Here is a 22,586-nt window from a genome sequence, read left to right on the forward strand (position 1 = left end):
AAAAATCATTATACACTAATATCATTGAATTTACAGTGATTCCAAAACGAATTGCCAATTTCATCATTCAGAAAGTTCGGTTTCATCTACTAAAAATGAAGTGGAGCTCTTACAACTTGGACATTTTTCAGCAATTTATTTCTTATCGAATAATATTTCAAAAACCACTGCAGTCGGAATCGAGTAATCATAAAATATTATGAGGTTTTAAATGTGTAGATATAAATGAAAATTTTCCGTCATGATATCCATCTTGTTAGAATTTTTTTTGTACTTTCCCATTATTTGAATATACAAGATAATAATACTGGTATTGTTCACACTCATGTATGAATAATTATTAATGGCCACCCTCTTCTCGTTCATTGGATTAGATATTCAAAATAATGGAACTGAATGCTAATATCCTCTTTTGGATGAATCTTTGTTCTCCTTTGCGAGTTAACAAGATGATAATAGTTATTTGTGCAACTAGTGCGCAAAGTAACAGTTTGCTGCACCGAAAGAAACATTTACGCACAAGCCATAGGCGAGGGCGGAATGGTTTCTTGAGTGCAGCAGAGGAACTTTGCGCACGTATTTCACATTAAATTTTTCCTACAGTCACCATTGGATAATATGAGAAGTGGTTGATTGTGTAAAATGATGGCTGAAATCCATCAAATGTTTGTCTGTATAATTTTGTTATTAATAACAACTTATTTAACAATTTATTTTAAAATTATTTTAATTCACTTTATTATTAAATTAATCCAATTAATTTGAAAATTCGAATTATTTTGAGTAAATCTTAATTTCTAAATAATTTTTCAACCAATCAATTTATGAATGAAAAAAATATTATTTGAAATAATGAATAATCAATAATATTCAAAATTTATAATTTAATGAGTTCTCATTTTTATTTATTTGAAAATCAGAAAAAATATCTTCTTCCATTAGTGCGTCTCCTATCGGAGGTTCGCTATCAGCACAGCAATCCGGATCATCTTATTCACTGCCGCTCGAAACTAGTCTTTGCTGCTGCAGTCAAACCAATCCCTCAAATTTTCAAGCCAGGAAACACGTCGCCTTCCAACACTCCTTTTTCCGCTGATTTTTCCTTGAACTATATTCTGCAGAGTTATATTTTTGTGGCTTCTCATTAGATGTCCAAGATACAGGAGTTTTCTATTTTTTATGGTGTAAACAATTTCACATTGTTTCTTCATTTTTCCTAGGACTTCCATGTTGGTGACTCTATTTGTCCACGGTATCCGCCACATCCTGCGGTAGCACCACATCTCAAAGGCTTCCAACTTATCCATATGGCTCTTTTTGAGGGTTCATGATTCCATCCCATACAAGAGAGTGGAAAACACGTAACAGCGTAACATCCTCATTTTCAATTCTATATTTATGTCCCGGCTCGTGAACAATTTTTTCATTTTTACAAATGTCGACCTGGCCATCTCAATCCTTTTTCTCATCTCTCCCGTCGAATCCCCACTTTCCTCTACCCACGTCCCCAAATATCTATACTTATGGACCCTCTTTATGACTGTACCGTCCACCATTAGGTTTGTCTGAATATGTCTATTCAAGGCTTTCCTGACCACCATTAATTTGGTTTTCTTCAGATTCAAAATATAGATAGAGCAAATTCGCATTCAAAATACACGCCAACAATGTCAACAGCTGATTGGGATGGCTGCAAGATAATACGCAAAGTATTAAGAGTACGCAAAGTAATACAACTTTGCGCACTAGAGCGGAAAAGTGATTCTTTGCGTTCTGTAATCAGTGCAGGAATGGTCACTTTTCAAGGTAACTGTAGGAAAAACAATGATATACGAATTCCTACAGATTCATACAGTATGAAAATATTCTAAAAATTAATTTTCTATTGCTCTCTGCAAATGAAATATAAATAATTCGCTGATTACTCACATAGCTGAACTAGCCCTTCTCCTCTGTAGAGCATGTAAGTTGAGATCTCTGGCGGCTAATGTGGCAGGATCATAGCCAGGTCTCAGCAGTTGACCCAACTTCTCAACGCACAAAGATTTCGACCTGTCCCTGACCGGAAGTGGACCAATGTCGCCGGTTTCCTCTTCTAGCAGCTTCCGGTTTTTGTCGGAACCTCGCAGCCTCGACACAAGCTACACGCACGCAAACACGCACGCGCACACGCAGAAACAAATCAAATTACATTCTGGACAGAGCCTCCTAATTTTGGTACCATTATCTATTAAAACTAGTGCGTATTAGTAATAGAAATTGCATTACTTGTATGATACAAATTCAAGTTTTCTTTTTGGGGCTACCGATTATTGAAACACCATAATATTTATACTTGTTCCTTAATTAATTGATTCAATATTCGCGTTGACGGATCTTATCCATGGGGCGAATGCAAGTAATGTAATACTTATATAGAAATATTTTTGTAACAAATTGTTGTATATTTGATCAATAAAGGCGATTATTATTATTATTTTTATTGTTATTATTATTATTATTCGCGTTGAATCCTATCAGCATATAGAAATTAATGTAATTTGTACTACTTTATCAATTTTTAAGTGCATTGTATTTCTTAACCAAGTATTTATTACCTAGAGTACCATGTCCAATATACTAGAACATTGAGTTTATAATGTATGTTATATAATGCATTATTATTATCCAATCAGTATTGATAACTAATATCCCATTATTATTATTATTATTCCTACATTGAATACAGATTCATATATCGCGAATAATTAGCATTTCTGCATAAATCATCATAATTGATTGTAATGGTACAAGTATTCACTCAATTCTATAATCATTCCAACAGATTTGAGAGGATGATTGATTCCAAATTAACTCCTTCTTTCAAATATCTTTCGAGGAGATACCTCTCGATTAAAGAATTGTTTGTTATCATCAATATCAGTGAATTTCAGAGTCAAGAGAAGTTATCAAGGTTTGTTCCTATTATTGCAGAAGATTGTTTCCAATTTCAATATAAATCATTATGATGCATATATTGAGAAACTTTAAAATAGTAACAGAATAGATGAAATATTGAATCGAATGTTAATATCTGTTAATTTCTGATATCTTATAGTATATCATTTGTGGAATGGATTCATCAGTAAATTTATACTGATTTTTCCATCGAGACGATATGTTCTGGCTATAATATTATTTTCACATTTATTACACAGTATCACGGAATGAGAAACGAAACAATCTCATGAGTATTAATCATCGTGAACTATTATTGAGAATGTAGATTCGAATTAATTTATAATAATAATAATTTTTCAGTTCCTGTGATTCTATATAATTTTAATTTGTATAAAATATATATCAGATTATAGATTTAGACTTAACCTATTTCAGACTATGTGCTATCTAAGGGTGCGTACACAAAGAAAGCTGGTTGCCGGCGCCGGAAAACCAGCAGCTTGCTCCTCGAGCTTATAAGCGCGGTAAAAGCTTGAAGCCGTACATAAAGAAAGCTGGTAACAAGCGCGACAAGTCAGTTCACTTTGAGCAGTGTCAAAGATGTCTTCGTCTAGTGATGATGTGTTTTTGGCGGAGAGTGTTCATTTAAAATTATTGCAAAGGAGGAAATTCGGTGTTCATGTTATTAATAGACATAGGAAGAAACTTGGTGAATACCATCACTTGTTTCCGCAACTAAAAGGTGACCCACAACGTGCAACTTCTCCCGTTTATCCCAAATCGCATTCTTTTGAAAAACTTTGGAAATTAAATCATCTGTATCAACCATCTTTAAAACTACTGCACAGTACACACTACGCTAACCAACTGCAGTACAGAGACTGTACTGGAGACTAACTGTACGAACAGTACAGAGACCACTCGCAGACTGAGCCAGTTGCTGGAAACCGGCTACAAGAATGTTCTCTTCATACTTGTTTGCCGGTTGACGCCGGCAGCTCGCGCTTGTTGCGCTTGTTGAGCCGGCACCGGCGTTTACTGTGTACGGGCACACTTGAAACCATGTTAAGTTCTTCTCAAGCCGGGACGCGCTTACAGCGGCTGGTTTTCCGGCGCCGGCAACCAGCTTTCTTTGTGTACGCACCCTAAATTTGGGAGAGGAATAGCACAAGGTTACCTTACTTTTCCTCTCCCCATCATTTTGATAATGAATAAAGAATGAATAAGATACACGTACAAACATAATTGAAGTTGTATTCAATAGGAGGCACTGTCGAGACTCATCAATTTACTAACTTTGGAGTACGCTACACTCTGCACTGTTATTTCCACAATCTAATAACTGTTAATAGTTGTTCACACATGATGATAGAAGCGGAGCACTCGCTGATTCCTGATATTTCAATCAGAAAATGAAATTAGAAATAGTCAAATTCATTGTTTATGGTGCTGTTTGGGTTCAATGGGAATTAGAGTGTACATTACTTTGAGGATACCGGTAGACCATGAATTAAGAAACTTGAAAATGGAGATGGGAAATACAAAGGTGAGAGAAAGACTGAAGAATGAATAAGAGGAATGAGTCGATGTTGATGAGTATTATGATGATGATGATGATGATGATAAAGATCATGATTCTGACTGACCCCACTCAGTCTAGCCTACTGCAATACTCAGACACTAGTTGTCAATAAACAATGCTCAGAGAATCATGTCATTTTCAAATTGAACCGCTGAAGTCGACACGATGAACATTATAGCTTACACCTCAAATGTACAGCTTCTTATTGGACAGCCCAACAAAATGGAGTATGAAATATGTCAAGACAACTCCAGTCAATGAAAAAGATGGCACTTATGGACGACGATTTATTCGAAGAATCTCAAATATACCAGAGTGTACTCTGATGCATGTACAACTTCAATTGGTTCATGCTGTTGAATATGTTAGTATTCATGTTAATGCACATGAATATAAATTGATTAGAGATAATGACTAAAAGTAGAAAGCAGTGTCAAAGCATGGAATGGAGAAGAAGACAAAGAAGAGAGAAATGAACCGAAGGTGATCTTTATATAGTTCTGCCATCTTAGCACTTAATTAAGATAGAAATTTCGTTAAAGAGTGCTCTCGATAAAAGTGTAATGCTTGGGAGAAGAAGATGAACGAATAAGAAGGATAATAATAAATATTGAAGGTTATCAAGAGCAAGAGGAAAAAAGTACATTGGATGAAAGCAGAAGGTAGAGCGAAGTGAGATGGACGAAAGAACAATGAGGTATGTGTAAGGAAATTGAAGTAAAGCGTAAGTGAGAGATGTGGGAGAAAATAGAATATTGTAAATGGAAGGAAAAATAGTTTTCAGAGAAGAGGAGATAAAAAAAGTAAAGATAATGATGTTTCCGTGTAAGGAAGAATAGGAAAGTACACCGCAGTACAGCAGTGGTATGGAATTGATGGAAAAGAAAATAGAAAATACTGGATAAAAGTTTGGAACAGCTTAACCCACTCCACTTTCACTATCGTTATCAAAAACGCAACGTTGTAACTGGTAACGAAATGTTCACTATGAGGTAAATGGATAATCGATATCTCCAACTATCTTCTTTGTTACAATGTGCAACCCACTTATGGCAATTTCAAGCCTCATGCTATCTAACTATCAGCTTTTTGTGCATTCAACGGTAGGTTTGCTTTTTCCTGCCAGTCAGAAAGAATTACAGTGCTTATTGTAATCATCATTATTCTTGATCGAATTATCGAGAATGGAAGGCCCAACATAAAGGTTTGGTCTATCATCATTCGTATTGATCAAATCTACATCGTGGATAAAACTTACAGCACCAAATTTATTTTTCAGTAATAGAGAAAAACTTTCTTAATCAATATTACGATTCTCAATCAATTTGGAAAAAATCAATTTTTAAATCTTTGGTTCAATCCAATTACAGTTTCCTGATTACTTCCTACTTTCACTTGAATATGTTGAAAGAGCTAGATGACAAAGAAAACTATGAGCTGGGGAAGCTTGATAGCACAATGATAAAGGGAGGGCCAACGGAATGGCTTTGTTTGTCAGTCCTTCATTTAGTGGCACTAAATTGAACGGATTTAATCTTCATCAATCAGTTTGAGGGAAATTGGATTGATGATAAAATAAGACCCAACTGTATAGCATAGTCTCCAGTCACTCACTGCAATACAATACATTTATTGGCAGGATAGTACAGACCATAGAAATAATATTTGTAAGTTGGAGAGAGTTGTTTATGCTGGAGAGTTTCAATTTGGTACATGATTGAATAATATTGTCTCTCATTGTATCTAGCATTACTGACATAATATGCATCTTATACAAGAGTTTCAAGAGTCACCATGATAGGGTTGGGGAAAGTTGAAATAGGAATATTTTTTATCTCTGTTTTCATATTTCATCCTCTCTTCAAGTTTCTTAATAATTATGGACTTCACTTATAATTCCTGAGGATCGTGAAGAATTCCAGATTCTAGAGTTTCATTCATTACATGGACAATAATAAATATTGAGTAGTATTTGAATTGATCTAGATCAGGGTCGGAATTGATAGAAGAAACACAGGAGATACTGTTGCCTTGTTGCTTCAAAACTGCCAGTTCACAATTTCAATAATAGTTCAACATTTTCTAATTTTTTGTTGATGGATATCAATGATTTTATGTTGTATATAACTTTGGGACAGTCAATTCATCTTGAATAAGAATGAAATACTTCGATTTTTTGCTGTATCATTAATGTGAAGTAGATTTACATTTAAAATTTGAAAATGAATTCAACTTATCAAACGCTCTGTCTAATCAAATGATCATTACTGTAAATCCAATTAGTATTGAAATACGTTTCAACGATTGTGAGATGAGAACAAGTGCTTCAATGATCCATAAACTCTGCTATTTACTCCGGAGAATTGAAGGATAAGAACAAATTGATTTCAGATAATGTTTTCCATTATCACTCCACATCCACTATCACATTGAATGCTAATTGAAATAGTAGGATGGGAATTTTGATAGAAGTACTATCACAAAGTTGAAGGGAAAGTACTGACTTAATAGTTCTACGTAATCCTCTACTGAACTCCATCCAAACATTGCTTTTAGTAATGGAAGATAAATCCAGCGCAGTGAATTCTGTAGAAACAATGATTCAATGTTTAATTACTAGTATTAGCAGAGGTACAATAATTATTAACATGGAACTGTGGGCGGTAGGACAGAGCCGTAGCCTACAATAATGGTTATTAACTGCAGATGAATGAGATAGCGTTCCTCCAACTCACTTGCCACAGTTTGTCAATCAGAAACATCCGTGCCAGTTTTCAATCAACAAAAAGTAAATATTTGTCATTGTGGACGATTGTAGAGATGCTTTGGAACTCGGTCCATGGTTCAGTAAAGTTCAGCTCTGTGGTTATCAATCAAGCAGAACTTTCCTTTTGTCAATGTTTAAAGGAATATTCAATTCCCTTATTCATTAATGTTATGGCAATGTGATATCGACGGATATCACCTGTGGACTATTGATTGAATGATGAAATAATCATTCACTATTGGTTTGGTTTCAGATGGTTCATCTGTATCCAACAATTCAAAGGGATGAAATGAGATCGATATGTAATATGATAGAGAAAATTAATATAGCATAAGCTATCTCCTATGCTATATTTTCTCTATGATAATAAATTATGTAATCAATTATTCGCATCAAAGGTAATTCAATCTGAGGATGAACAGCAGATAACTCCCCATATTACAGGGAGGCTGTAAATGCAAAGAAGAATGGAAGCAAAGGTTTCTATTTAGAATGGATCCAAAGCAATTCTGTTCAATGATCAAATAACGGTTTAATTTCCCTCTTGAATGATTAAAATGATAAAAATAATTATTATTGTATCGGTTCTGTTCCAAAATATTATTTTATTTGTTAATCCCAACAATGAGTACATAATTGAGGAAACAACAAAAATGATTTTCAAATACACTTTGAAGATTAGGGAAGGAGACCATCCAAAAATGAACGATAAGGGAACGAGACTATTACAAAAAAAAAACTCTAGTTAAAGGGAAGTCCGCATTGAAATTTTGTAATACCAATTTAAGAAGTTTTATTTTGCAATGAATATTTCAAATTCAATTATACAGTTGTAGAGAAAAAAGGTTCTCAGAATTCTATATTCTTCCCATGCAATCAAAGGAAAATCCAGAACAGATGCCTAAGCAAAGACTGATCACTTCACAAAATCCATATAAATGTTAATATAGGTTACAGTTGATTAAATAATTTCAAATATTACATTTAAGAAGGATAAATTATGTCTGATTAAATGAGATTAAACTAAATGTGGGTGTCTAGTTGTAATAGTGCAATGGTGATAATGGTGAACCAAGTGAAGGAATTCGATGTAATTCGAAAGTAAGAACTGTGCGGTTGTTCCCGATCTATTTCCATAGTTGACTGTAAATTAAATTCAATTTTTTTCATCCTTTTATCGACTTATGGTCTCTCACTTGTGAACACTGTTATCATAACCTAATTGGAATAAATGACATGACAAGTTGACAAGAGAGGTTTGCATCCATGAGGGTGATTGATTATTCAAGCTTCTTTAAGGTTTTCAACCAGTTGATATGGGAGAGTGCAGTCCTTTCTTTGTTGCAATGTGGGCTGTCAGTCAGGATCGATAAGCAATCATCGATAAAATTTGTATGAGATCGTTCAATTTGTATTTGAATCCTAACAGATGTGGATTGTGGACCCATGAATGTGATAACCGATTATTATATCATAGATTATTTTTGAAGGAATAATTCCAATAAACTTTGAAGAGATAGACAATACAGTATAGCCTGAATGTTCTATCACAAGAATAAATTATGACAAAGGGGTTAATGATTTTAGTCAATTCATGCTTCAACAAAAAATAATTATTGTAAATAGCGATAGTAAGAAGCCCAATAATTTATCTGTTTTCGCCGTATTTTCTCATAATAATTTTTATAAATCCTTCTTGGATACCATAGCACAACCTGTTGCTTCTCTCCAACTTCCAATTGAATTTCCATGGTCTAGCATGATTCCTCAATTACTAAATCACAAAAATAGCATCATCTATATTTATAGGATTCTATTACAAACAAATAAGGCCTATAGATTTTTTTAATGCAGTCCTCAGCTTCGATATGAGAACATAGATGAACCATTCACTCATGATTGAAGAAAACAATGAGGAGGGAATCTTGAACTTTGCTATATTTTTTGTGAGAGAATAAGATAATGATGTATGGTCTATGATAAAAGTGTATTATTACAATATTTGAAAGATGAAGTGATTCAGGAATGTCGTGTTGAATAAGACATAAGGTAGAGGTTGGACTGAATAGGCCATTCTTCCATAGGTTTTACAGCGATAAGAGAATATAATCAGCTCATCATGCATAATGTTCCAAATAATTCTATTGGAATGATTTATATAGTATTATTTCAATGTATGAGAGAAATTTGAAAACTGAATATCATCGATCATCATAGAAACATCCAATGTGAAACTTTTCCAGCCATATTGAAACATAATCTTGTCGTACTTGAAACTTAGAGTGAATCATATATGATTTTGTGATCAAAATTCCAGATTTCGTATGAAAATACTCAGCTGAACTCATGAATAATTGTAGTGATAGAGAGAAATATGATGAACATGGTGGTGATGATTTTGTGTTTTATAGGGATGGACATGATTCATGGGAACAACCTTTCGATCATTCAGATGAGATTGATCCCAGCTTTCATTCAAGAAAATTAATTTATGCAAAGAACGTGAAACGAAAAGCATAATTATGCCGTTATGTTGTGGCCAAGACAAAAAACATAATAGTATATAATTATCAGAAGAACATGATAATATATCAAATATGTAAACAATATATGAAAAAAACATATCTAGCCGTTCCACCTTTGATTTGGAATCATAAGCGATCAAATTCATAGAATATTGAATTGTGAAATTCAATTAATGTTTTGGATTGATGATTTAGGAAGGAAATATTAGAAAAATACAGTCTATGATCAAAGTAACGTACACTATTGTGGTAGAGACACAAGAAGAATGGAAAATTTAGGTGCTCGCCTATTGTATTTGAAACGAACAATGTATTGAACTGGATGATATCAAAACAATATTGGAAGAAGACAGCGGAACACGACTTGGAAAGAAACTCGCTTCCGGAAACCGCTCGGAGGCAGAAAATCTATGTGAGCGTCGGGCGAACAGTCAACGCAAACTAGAACTGCCACTGCCAAGTTGGCGCTGCTTTTCAGCCCTTGGCTAATGACGCATGCGCCCTCGCACCACTGGCTGCTGCTACTGATAACGCGCGCGACAGAGAGGGAAAGTGTGAATGAGGGAGATAGAGTTAATGAGAGAAACAGAGTGAATGAGAGAGATAGAGTGAATGAGTGAGATAGAGTCAGTGAGAGATATAGAGATGATGAGAGAGTGAGTAGTTGAAGGAGTGTTGGTGTGAGTGTCATCGAATTATAATGGATTTCTTCATTTATGTCGATGATAATGTATTCTTGATTATACATTTCTTATAAGCCAAATAAATGAATTCCACTACGCCATCCTATTCGAGGGGAAGGATATCAGAGAATATCCTTACTATTAAAACTCTACCTTGGAATGATATAAGAGAAAGAGACATACAAGGAAAATACTCTCTGCCTTTCTCTGAATGTGAGTGGAAAAGAGAGAGTGTGAGAGAGTGTTTGCAGAGATGTCATATCACTTTTATATAAAAATTATTCTTTTGTTGTCTTAACTTGTCATGTTATAACTATATTTAATCAATACATAAGAGTAAATAGAGGGTGAGAATTTTACTTAATATGAGGGAAAAGCGATTAAGTGATAGAGAAATTTAGTAGTTCAGAGAGAAGAGAGTTGATTGAATAAGATTAGATTCAATCATTCATGTAGATTACTATGTGATATGTTAGGTAAACCGGACAAATATTATATGATCTGTATAATTTTGTATGCACATCAATTGGTGGAGTTTGAGTTTATAAGGCCTGTTCTTGGAAAAGAACCATAGTAATAGGAATTCTTATGCTTAACCCTGAACCTCTCACAAAGGCTACTTAGTAGGCTAATAGCGTACTTTTATAAGAACCTGATTGTTTGTTGTTCATGTAAGATATTCCTCAAGAATGAATTATTGTCAGAGTATAGAGAACAACCTGCATGAACGTACAATCCTTCTTGAAATTATATTCCGGTTGGAATCCGTTCAAATGTAATCTGGAGTGTTGGTTGTTGATACTTTTACTATTTGATGTAAAACATATCTCTTTTGTTAGCTCTGAGTAAGTTAGTTTTCATATTGGAGGAATAGAAACGTGCTATTTGAGCTAGCTACTGTAGCTAAGATATCAAAATGAGATTTGCAAGAGATTTAGTTACTCGGGTAACAAATAAAATAGCATATTGTTGGTATTATTATATCAAATATTGACTATATTTATTTAATTTCATTCTAATGTGGAGAAATTTGTTAACATCTCTCTGTTCATAGTGCAAATTTTAGTTCAAATCAAGAGCCAGTTCATGGAAGTCCTAGAATTCAAATTTTTAGTTGTGATAAATAAGCCAATAGAAGACAAAGGGCAGGTTCATGAGCTCCGGGTTATCTCTAGTCCAGGATTAACTGGTTTTTGCGCTGCAGTCTAAAAATCAGCTTTATGAGCTCAGGTCTGACTGAGTTGAGGCGTAAAGGCGTCGCAAGGATAAACCTGAGGATTAAAAAGTTAGGCTTATGAGAACAACGACGGTTTAACCCCGGTCTAAAAGATAATCTCGGTGGGCTTATGAGTCAAAGTCCGAGCTTAAATCCGATAATATTGGGCAGTAAAATGATGTTTATAGACTCCATCTTAGACCTGCTAGAGGGCAGGTTTAAGTCCGGGATTAAGTCAATAACTCGTTATTGTTTCGTTTTTGACAAAAAAGAATGTTATATTAGGGATCGTCCTTGAATTCTGAACAATTTCATTACCCTCAAAGCCATATTACTTGTTTCACTCATGTCCAACATAATATCATCAGAAAATGCAAAAAACAACTTAACCAAAATTATTTCCATGATATTCATAATATATTTTACTAGAGACACCCTGGGTTGAAAAACTTGCTCATAAACTGTTGTATTGATCTATGAGTTCCGTAACTTGTAATTATACAAATTTGGTGAGAATTATTATGGAAACAGCTGAATATATCTTTTACAAGTATGATATTACAGTAGTAGGATCCATGGTTATCCTATTCGAATTGAAAAAGATACTTCCTGTCGTTTCAAAAATTTTTTCCGTCATAAGGATCTAACTTCATTTCGAATCCAACTTCATTTTTTCAAACAGGAAGGTGGTCATGTGATATATGACTTCGATAATTTCAAAGGAAAATGAATGGTGAAACCCGCACATATCAAACCGTTTTAATGATCTCAACATATGAAGATACTAATGATTTATAAAAAAATTCAAATTCAAATTCATTTATTTGCCATAAAATAATACAGATTGATAAAATAAATATTCTTACTTACAAAATGGCACTACCGGCAAAGAAAACTTGTGCGCCGGAAGTGAGTTCTAACAACTAGGTACAGTAAACATGTCAATAGAAAGAAAAAGAGCTTATTCAAACCACTAGAATAAATAAAATTACGGAAAGGAGGTCACATCTCAATACTTACAAGCGATAAGACAAAGTAACAAAATTACAAGCAAATGACAAACTCAAAAAGACCAATACAAGGGAGCCATGAAAAATATTTTTCCTCCACCTACTGTCTAAAGTACTTACTTTACTCCCTGAAACATAATACTAAAGTGTCACTTTTTCGCTCTAGGTAGTAAAAAACAGAAAAACTCCCTAGGGAGTGAAAGTGACTCCATTTAAATAACATGGGAAGCATCTCTATTTTAAAAACTTACATGGTAATAGGTTAGAAGGTCTAAGCTCAGATGAGAAAGCGTAATAGAGGTGTCTGTCATTGAGTCAACTGAATTCAATACCACAACCAGAAATTTGATCAACTCATGAAATATATGTATGTATGATATTATATTCTTAATATTAGTAGACGATAAAAATTTATACAATTTTTAAAATATTTTATTCTATTCAAAATACCAGCCAACAAATATTTTTGATCTGCATTCTGCAATTCAAATCTGAACCGCGTGATCTGGAGTCAGCCATTTTTGGTAGCCCAGCTGATATAATTGTTACACTTGGCCGATAGGTAGCGCAATCAGCAGTGCCTATCAGACGACCGGTTTTTAGGTTTTAGATTTTAGGTTATGTTGTTAGGAAACATTGTCACCAATACGTAAGTTATAAGAATGATTTAATTTGCAGTTTCTATAAAAAAATGTAGATGGAGGAAAAATGTTGTGTACATCACGAGCGAAAAATACTTTTTCTCCCTCAGGAAAATTGTTGCCCTCGGCTTCGCCTCGGGCTTCAAACTTTTTCCCTCAGGGAGAAAAAGTCGTACTTTTCACTCTAGATATACAAATAACTATTTTCAAATTTATAAAACAAGAGTGAAACACTACATAATGGATATAGATAATTGAAAATAAACATTTATTCTAATCCAATCCAGTATAAGATTCATTATGGATTTTGTTATTCTATGAAATGAAATAAATGAGTACATTGAATAATCAAATGTTAGTGAACACTAATAGGAGCTTCTACTCACAAATTCAACACTTTGAACAAAAAAAAAAAAAAATTGTCATAGTAACTGCTATCACAAGTAGTATTATGAATTATTGAACTTATAATACAGAACTTTCAAATTAAAGTTGTGTATTATTCAGCTGAAATCATGTGTGGACGCATAAAGTCCGTCTGTCTTACAGTCTGTGTGATATCTCCCAAATAGCATCAGTTTTTTTAAATGAATGGAAAAATTACAAAAATAGCATGAAAATAATCCCAGCTGAATCATAAATCAAAACACATTTTTTTCATGCACTTTCAATGTTATTTTCATATCCTGAAAAAGGACGAAGGAGTGAGTCAATTTTATTCTCCAACGAACTTGACCTGTAAAAATGTTCGAAGAATTAATTCGTGTTCAAAATTTGAAGATAATTGATCTCTCTAAAGTTCATGTTGAACATACAAACAGACAGAAAACTACTTTGGCCTTAAGTAAGTCAAAAGTGAGAACTTCGCTAACGCTCGTTCAATAATCCATTATATTCAATTTCAATTTCCATTATGTATAACAATAAGATATTATAAGTTTGTTGCATTATTACAATAAACTAGTTCGCCAGAAAGTGAATAATTATGTAGGTAATAATCTTGTATATTGAAATTACTATGTAGAAAATGTTATACAAGTACCTTCTTCTAATAATAGAGGTAACTTCATTGGTTGTGCAAACATGTGGATGATTTCAATGTATAAGCTATAAGAAGGTGTGGGATGATTGTTGATAAAATTATTATTGGTTATTATTATAAATAATTATTGATTATTTTATGATTGAAACTGTGAACTATATTGTCATCGTCGTAGTAAGCGAATAGACGAATGTTGACAGTGAACTTCCAAGTGAGAAGGAAGACACGAAAGACGAAGACAAATAATAGGTGAGAGTGCTTCCAATCACCTGTTGCCAACATTACAACAAAAATTCCCTGTGAATTCTACAGTTGCTCCGTGGTCTAAAGTTGCGCCGGCTCAAAGATAATCCGCGCTTACGCCCTGTCTCATAAGCCCATTTTTTAGTCCTGGACTACGTATAGCCACGGATTACGGAATCCTCGGACTACGAAATCCCGAGCTCATAAACCGGCCCAAAGGATTTTGTTAACTGGAACCATCGAGCTCTGCGAATGAGTTCAATTAATCAAATTATATCTAGAATGAAAAGCTATGTTCAATACTGATTATCAGTTTTCCTTGAAACTTGGTGTCTTCATCTTGATTATTGCTGAAGAAAAAAGTACCTGCTATAGATTGATTATTATATCTATTGCAAGAAAAGACTGAAATGGAAAATCGATCGAAAAATCCAATTCTACATGCAGATTTCGAGAAGGGGAGTAATGGAATGAGTTTTAACAAAATACTCAAAATTGGTTCGTAGCAAGCACATCAGGCCCAATGCGTTATTTATTGATGAAAGATCAAATGATTTTGCATTTTCAGGGGAATATTCATATTTTCTCGATATCTAGATTGCAGGTGTAGATTAAACAAATGTCAAAACTGAATCTAAATTTTAGAGATGGGTTCGAACTTATGATTTCATGTGTTGAAAATGTATCAGACGAAAAATTTCATGGAAGAAGATCCACGATGATATATCATCTGTTCTCCAGACATCTTTTGACTAATCAATCATTAGATATCACAAAGGTCTGAACCATGCTTTAGTGTGTAGGTTATGCCTCTCGATGAGAGAAACCAGTAATCCAGTTTCAATTAAAGAATGCCCCACTCAATATAAATTCCTATTCAGTGATACTATCAACAATGGGTCCATCAACAAATTAGAAAACTCAATCTGAATAACAAAAACTAACTCAAACACGAAAACATGTCGAAAATATAGAATAGCAGCGCTGAATGAAACAATTTTCACCGAAATCAAATCCACTTGGATTCCATTTTTAAAGCGTGGAGTGTCAGGTTTGTTGACATTACTCCAAGCGTGACGTGAATCACGCGTACCTGAGTGCCTCAGATCAGTGGTCACGTGTTTCTGGGTGCAGCTCAACCTGGGTAAATAAATCCTGAGGCTGATGTTTGTCAGGACGCTTTTCACGCTTGTAGCGTCTAGCGGAGACAGAAATGAGTTTGAGGGAAGGTTTCCTAAGGGGTGGTAAGGGGTCGTGTGGGAGGCCTGGTGAGGCGCCGTACATCATTTGCATATTCAAATGGACGTGTCCGTCCCTCTTGTCTTCTTAATATCTACTCTCTGATAACATTTGATCAGCAGCAAACATTCTCACTGACTCAAAAACAAGGCATGTGCGTTTGTGCCATCATTTTTTTGTTGACAACAGTGTATTAAATTTATGAAATTCTTTAGTGAAAATGAAAATGATGATCTATTATAATGTTAAAAACTACCTTCACAGCACGAACTTAAAAGAGGTAGGATTATTGTAATTATAGAGTATTTTCAATTATAGAGTTTATTATTGAATTGGAGAGTATGTTTATTAAATGCTATTTCAAGCTATAACAATGAAATCTTGTAGTTGAAACTAAAAATAAGCAGAAAATTATCATTCTCTCTGTATTAATAAATGGCTCTTAGAATACCTTGCGCAATAACTATCCCGAATTAAGTTAAAATTACAAAGTTCGAAATAAGGTTCTGTCTTTTAGGTCTTCAGTTCCACATGATTCCCAGTCCGAAAATATTTAAACAAATCACATTTTTGCATTTGGATACTCTGAATACAAGAGTTTGAATAATTATACAACTCATCAAGCTAGATTCTGTTCAAGAGTAAATATCAGAAAGCAAGTGAGCACTCAACAATTTATGAAGAATTGCTATATTACAAAAAAGGGTTTTAAGATTAGGCTGAATTAAATTGATAATATCACTTGCTTCACGATTTGAAAGTTTAGAGCAATAATATCAGAGAATGATTCAAGAGTTGTAAGCTATAAATATCAGAGAATGATTTTAGAGTTTTGAGCGATGAAACAATATCAAAGGACGAATCAAAAACTTCTGGAAATCTTTTTATCACTGGGAGATTTTTCAAGATTATAAATTTCTGAGGGGTTTTTTAGAAGTTCGAGTAGTTTTATTTGTTGTATTTTGCTGTTCATATAGAATTTGCTGTTTGAAACTGGGTTATATCCCAAGAATGAGAGAAAAATTTGATGAAACATTAATTATTATAGTTTTCCTCTCAGTTTCTCTCAACATGAAACTTCTTCAACGTTCATGATGATAATAATTTCTAGAAGTGTGCTACGAGCTAGCACAGTGTGAATTTATGCTTTGCTAAGTTCAATGGTTATTATTCACATCAGATTATTTGGAGAGTTCATTAACTACCCTTCCAATATCTAGAGTTTTCTGTCAATGTTGAAAGTACTCCACTCATTAGTAGGCTACGTAACGTAACGTATGTATTTAAACGCCAGTTGGTAGGCTGTTATCTCTGTTCATACATATGCATGTCTCCTTCAGGCTGCAGACTCCTTTTCACATACATACTATTCAATTTCAAGTCTAGACATTATTTGAATCATGATTTATGAGTTTTTGAACTAATTCATGAACCTTTATTAATTTATTTTATTATCAATCCTCACATTATTCATTTAATTTATTTATTCCATTATATGAAATACAAGGAATATATTCTAAGCTGCATCATCTTAATGGAAATTCATATATGAAATACATGGATATCTCTGGATATTTCCCAGGTTGCGTTATCTTCAAGAGAATACATCTTTCAAATTCTTGGATATTTATGAATTTAAGGATATGAGTATATCGCATTTGTAAATCTAGTAGATGAGAACTGAGGTGAGTGAGAAACATCAATACGTTATGCGGGATAGAAGAAGTGGAAGAAGTTCAAGCGAACCTAACATGTACTTTCCTTCATAGTCTTTTAATATTATGAGGAAAAGTCGGAAGAGAAATATAATAATATACATTGGAGTAGAATAATATTCATTAGAACATACATTTTGTGCTCATTCAACAAATTCTATGGAAATAGACTATGATAATTCATCACTCTTGCAGCCTGGTAGCCGAGGAAAAAACAGTAGCATCAAAAATTCAATTATCTATCGGTATGATCCAGGAAATATTCCAATAACCAACAACAAAAAAGGAGCTATTGCCAGCTCTGTCATTACTCCAATAAATCTGTATGGCAGTCGATAACTCTCGTGAAATATGGCAGCTGCGTATGGATTTATCCATCAACCTTTGTCAAGCATTGGGGAAGTTGGAGTCAATTACCAGTAGATTTTTGCATTTAAAAGCTTGTCAATGTAATCAACAGGACTGCCATTAAATGAATATTGGAGTTTTGAACTCTATCGCTGTAAAGCTGGGTTTTCGTTTGTGCGTAAATGCCGTCGTCAACCACGACAGGGTGAGCATCTCAGATTGGGTGGATTTCAATTTGTCTAAATAACCTGGAAGATCAGCTTCAATTATGTTTCAATGAGGGTGGTTGAGTTTACACTTTTTCATAGTTTTAAATAACAACATGTTGATATTATTAGAAATCCCAATAATAAACACAAACAATTATCAGATTCTTGAATAATAAACACAAATAATGGAAAGTTATTTAGAAAAGTAAAAATTAGATCTCAGATGTAGAAATGTAGTATTGCCAGAGAATATGAATGAAGTTAGTATTAAGTTGAGGGAGATTATATATATAACGCCACTAACTTCAAAAATGAGTCCAATCAAACGAATAATAAATTCAAGACAAACGCCTGGTATAGCAGACAGTGCGAAAAAAAGAAATAGAATGTTTTTCCTTCTGAAAATATTGAGTAGAACCAACTCCACGCTAATTAAAAAAGACTATTTGGCGGCGGTTAAGGAGTACAAGGAAACTTATAATATTAAGAAAAATGCTTACTGGGAGCAGGTGAAAACAAAACTGAAATCAGTAAGGCACTCAAAACATTTGTGGGAAATAGTACGTGAATTTAAGGAGTACAAGGAAACTTATAATATTAAGAAAAATGCTTACTGGGAGCAGGTGAAAACAAAACTGAAATCAGTAAGGCACTCAAAACATTTGTGGGAAATAGTACGTGAATTTAAAGGATCAAACACAGTCAAAAATGTAAATATAAAGCCAGAGAAATGGGTATGTCATCATAAAGAATTTTATAATTCCTCACGGTCAAGTGGCCCAACGTTGTACTCGGGGCCCTTCAGCAAAAATGAGTTACTGGATAGGACTATTGATATAAATGAAGTCAACTTATAATTGAAGAAAAATTGAGAAATGTAAAGGATCCAGGTGAAGATCAAATTTCCGGCGAGTTTTATAAAATAGCACCTGCAGCATATAAACAGTTGATGTGTAGTTTTTTTAATGAAGTTTACGAAGCAGGTATAGACCCAGATGCCTTCAAAAAGTCACTGACTTTCCCACTGCATAAGAAAGGGGACTCGAGAGATCCAAAGAATTATAAAGCCATATCATTCACAAACTCAATTTTGTAAGCAAGATGTGGAACGGTGGGAAAAACCTCCATCAAATATGTAAGCAAGATGTGCCTACACCAAATATGTAAGGGGAAAAACTATGATAACAAGGAAATAACAGAATAACTAGAACTTTAATTAATGAATCTTTAACATATATACATTTGAACAAAACAAGATTAATTTGATAAAACAATATTTGATAGGAATTAATGGGGAAAACACTCGCTTGCTGCTAATGAGGATTCAATGTTTGTGGCTATGAAAATTTAAGAACAAATGATTCAGTAGTCACCTACCTTTTTGAAATAGCTTCCCACTTTGGCATCCACTGGTATTTCGCGACTTTAGTATTTTAAAAAAGAACAAATATTAACTGAACCAATGAATAGGCTCAGAACCCGTCTCCCTTAGCAATACAATTATTTTTATACTGCCCGATCTGTGACAGAATAACTGTACTATTAAACGAACCGAAATCTAGCCCCTTCACTGGATCAGCCGGACTTAACTTTCAGTCCTATCGAACGAGCTCACACACACTCTCTCACTCCAAAAGTAGAATTTTTGGGTATTAAATATAACCCAGTCAATGCCAAACATGAAAGCCATTTCAAGTACATATTTTTATCAGTCGCACAAGCGGCACGTTTGTTATTAAAAACAAAAGAGAAACTACATTAATTTTGACAACAAATGAAATAAACAATCTTTCTGTCGATTACAAAGATTGTTCAAAGACAAAAACACTGTTCATTAAACTTTTCCAATTTAAAACTCTAAAATCCTGATCAATATGAGATAAATATATGATTCATATATATGTCCCATATGACCAGGTGACAATTTATAAAATTTTTGTGGGATGTCTATTGAATAGGCTGGAAAAATATGTGAAGCTTACAAACACCATTAGGGAGAATCAAGCCGGCTCCAGAAAAGGATACTCATCTTTGGATAACAGTAATGTTCTGTATAATTTGATTAAATATTTTGTGTCAGAAAAGAATAGAAGAGTATACTGTTTCTACGTCGATTTCAAATCTGCTTCCGACTTGATTGATCGAGAAGCATTATTTTATAGATTATTAGAGATAGGTGTATCGACTCAGTTTGTCCAAATGATGAGAGGCGTATAAGATAATGTATCATCTGCTGTATGGTGCAAGAAAGGGCTGAAAGAAGGTATTCAGTTTGAAAGCGGCTTAAAACAGGGCTGTTAGTTGTCCCCGATTTTATTCTCCATATTTACATATGATATCTGTGAATGAATCGGTGGAGGGCTAAAGGATTGGAGGTAACGATATGAACGCACTTCTTTATGCGGATGACTTGGTGATATTCACCGACAGTAGGCCTATTCATAAAATGCAGAGTATGATTGACAGATTGAAGGATTATTGTAGCCGCTGGAACTTGACAGTGAATAGAGATAAGTCGAAAATGATGGTGTTCAGGAAGGGGGGTAGATTGCGCAGGAATGAAAAGTGGAGGTTTGGAGAGGAGCCTATAGAAATAGTCAAAGAATACAAGTACTTATGTGTAACATTCACGTCCGTTCTATCATTGACTAGTCACTTCAAAGCAAAAGTGTCAGCAGCAAAATATGGCGTGAATGGTTTGTGGGGGAAGTTAATTACAAACAATGATGTCCCAGTATCAACGAAACGGAAAGTTTTTAATGCGGTGAGCAAGGCCACGGTTACATATGCCGCAGAGGTATGGGGGTAACAACAGAGAGAGCAACTTGAATGCTTTCATAGATACTTTGTTAAAAGACTGTTTTGCTTACCAATGAACACACCTAATTATATATTATATCTGGAGAGTGGGGAGAACGTGTTATGGCTAGATACTTTAAGAATGAATGTGAAGTTTATAGTAAATACTATAAACCTACCTGAGTTCAGATTCACAGGAAGAATGACAAGATTGATGGCGCAAAGCAAATGTGGATGGTACAAGGATTGGAAACATTTGTATTTGCAATACAATATGGACTGGATTGATCCAGTGACCCAGCCGAGTTTATGAAGAAATTTATGTGAAATTATCATTGAACGGATACGTGACAGATTGATAGAAAATTGGTGGAATAGGGCCTCAACTTCGCAGTTCTACTCAATGTATCAGAGACTAAGAACGTCACATACAATAGGAAGAGATTATATTAATGACAAAAACAAGAGACGTTTTATCAGTTTAATATTCAGAGTGAGAGGGACCCTGTTACCTTTGAATTTCAGGGTAGATAGGAATGATAACAGCTATATATGTTCACTTTGCAATAGCATAGCAGGGAGATAGAGGACATGCACTGATGCCACTTGTTGGGTCGATGTACAGCTCTGGCAGAGTTTTGGATGAAATGGTTCGGTCGCTGTATTATAGAAGAGGAAACTATACTTAGATACCTGAATGATGAAAACTGGAGAAGATTGGTGGGCTATATTGACGAGGCTTTGAAGTATCGGGAGCAATTAGTTTCAGAGTTCAATTACTAAGAACAACATGAGGGTTATATCCCATGACATTTATAGTACCGTAGAATTCTTGTAATTTATGTAATTAGAGATACAGTTGTATACATGTATTTTTTTGTATCTCTTTCTCATTTTTGTACATGCAAATCAAACTGAATATATTTATTGGGTAAATGACTTGAGAAGTCTTGCTGCCATTTAGAATAATTATATGCTGCGCTAAGGTGTGATGATGAATTTTTCTTTTCTAACATTGATAGCTTCCATTCAGAGCGATTGAATGCATAGAAATAGAGTATCGATAACATGTTGTCCCAAATAATTTTAGAACTGATTCGAGAAATCAGCTTATCAAAAAATTGATATGATATACAGATAAACTACCAACTCCGGCTGACGGCATGTGACATGCCAATTGAATTTTTGTTATTGCTTTGGAATTGTAATAGTGCTTTTACTTTCCTTGCCCTATTACCATAGGTAAGAAAAGTATTGCTTTCCGAAAAAAATTAAGGTACTCCAATTTCTAAATTTCTATACGTTTCAAGGTCCCCTGAATCATTCACTAAGAAGTGATAGCAGACCTCATGTGTGTCTCTAGTGCTATTGCCCTGTCACCAGCTGACTCAAATCTTTGAATAGTAGACTTGAAATGCACGTGAACACTAGCGTCAGGTGATAAATTTTCATAACGGCAAGGAAAGTTGTGTGAGTGCGCCACACCAGATTTTTTGTTATGGGTATCAATGAATTCTTTATCTATCTATCTAATGAAAAGTTATTTGATCAGCTGTTTTAGCACACTTGGAATTTGGTATGAATGTCAACAATGCTTGTCCACGTCGACTGCGGAAATTTAAGCACA

The 22,586-nt window shown here is 34.1% G+C and overlaps 1 protein-coding gene across 9 annotated transcripts in view; it reads right to left on the bottom strand.

Moving 5' to 3' along the window:
• Nucleotides 1–22,586, bottom strand: part of LOC111058662 (GTPase-activating Rap/Ran-GAP domain-like protein 3) — a 382,310-nt gene that overhangs the window by 126,601 nt on the left and 233,123 nt on the right. The window contains exons 1-3 of one of the 9 annotated variants that reach the window (XM_039432397.1): nt 10,055–10,237; nt 4,178–4,333; nt 1,930–2,141 (exon numbers count right to left, since the gene is read on the bottom strand). The exons of 6 other annotated variants lie outside the window; for them this stretch is intronic. In XM_039432397.1, the coding sequence (XP_039288331.1) occupies nt 1,930–2,141; nt 4,178–4,183 (218 nt within the window). In that variant the 5' untranslated portion in view covers nt 4,184–4,333; nt 10,055–10,237. Of the gene's footprint in view, nt 1–1,929; nt 2,142–4,177; nt 4,390–10,054; nt 10,238–22,586 lie in introns of those variants that run through there. 2 more of the 9 variants (XM_039432398.1, XM_039432399.1) reach the window with 2 other exon arrangements.

Source organism: Nilaparvata lugens, chromosome 7, assembly GCF_014356525.2.
Source record: "Nilaparvata lugens isolate BPH chromosome 7, ASM1435652v1, whole genome shotgun sequence".
Taxonomy (NCBI): domain Eukaryota; kingdom Metazoa; phylum Arthropoda; class Insecta; order Hemiptera; family Delphacidae; genus Nilaparvata; species Nilaparvata lugens.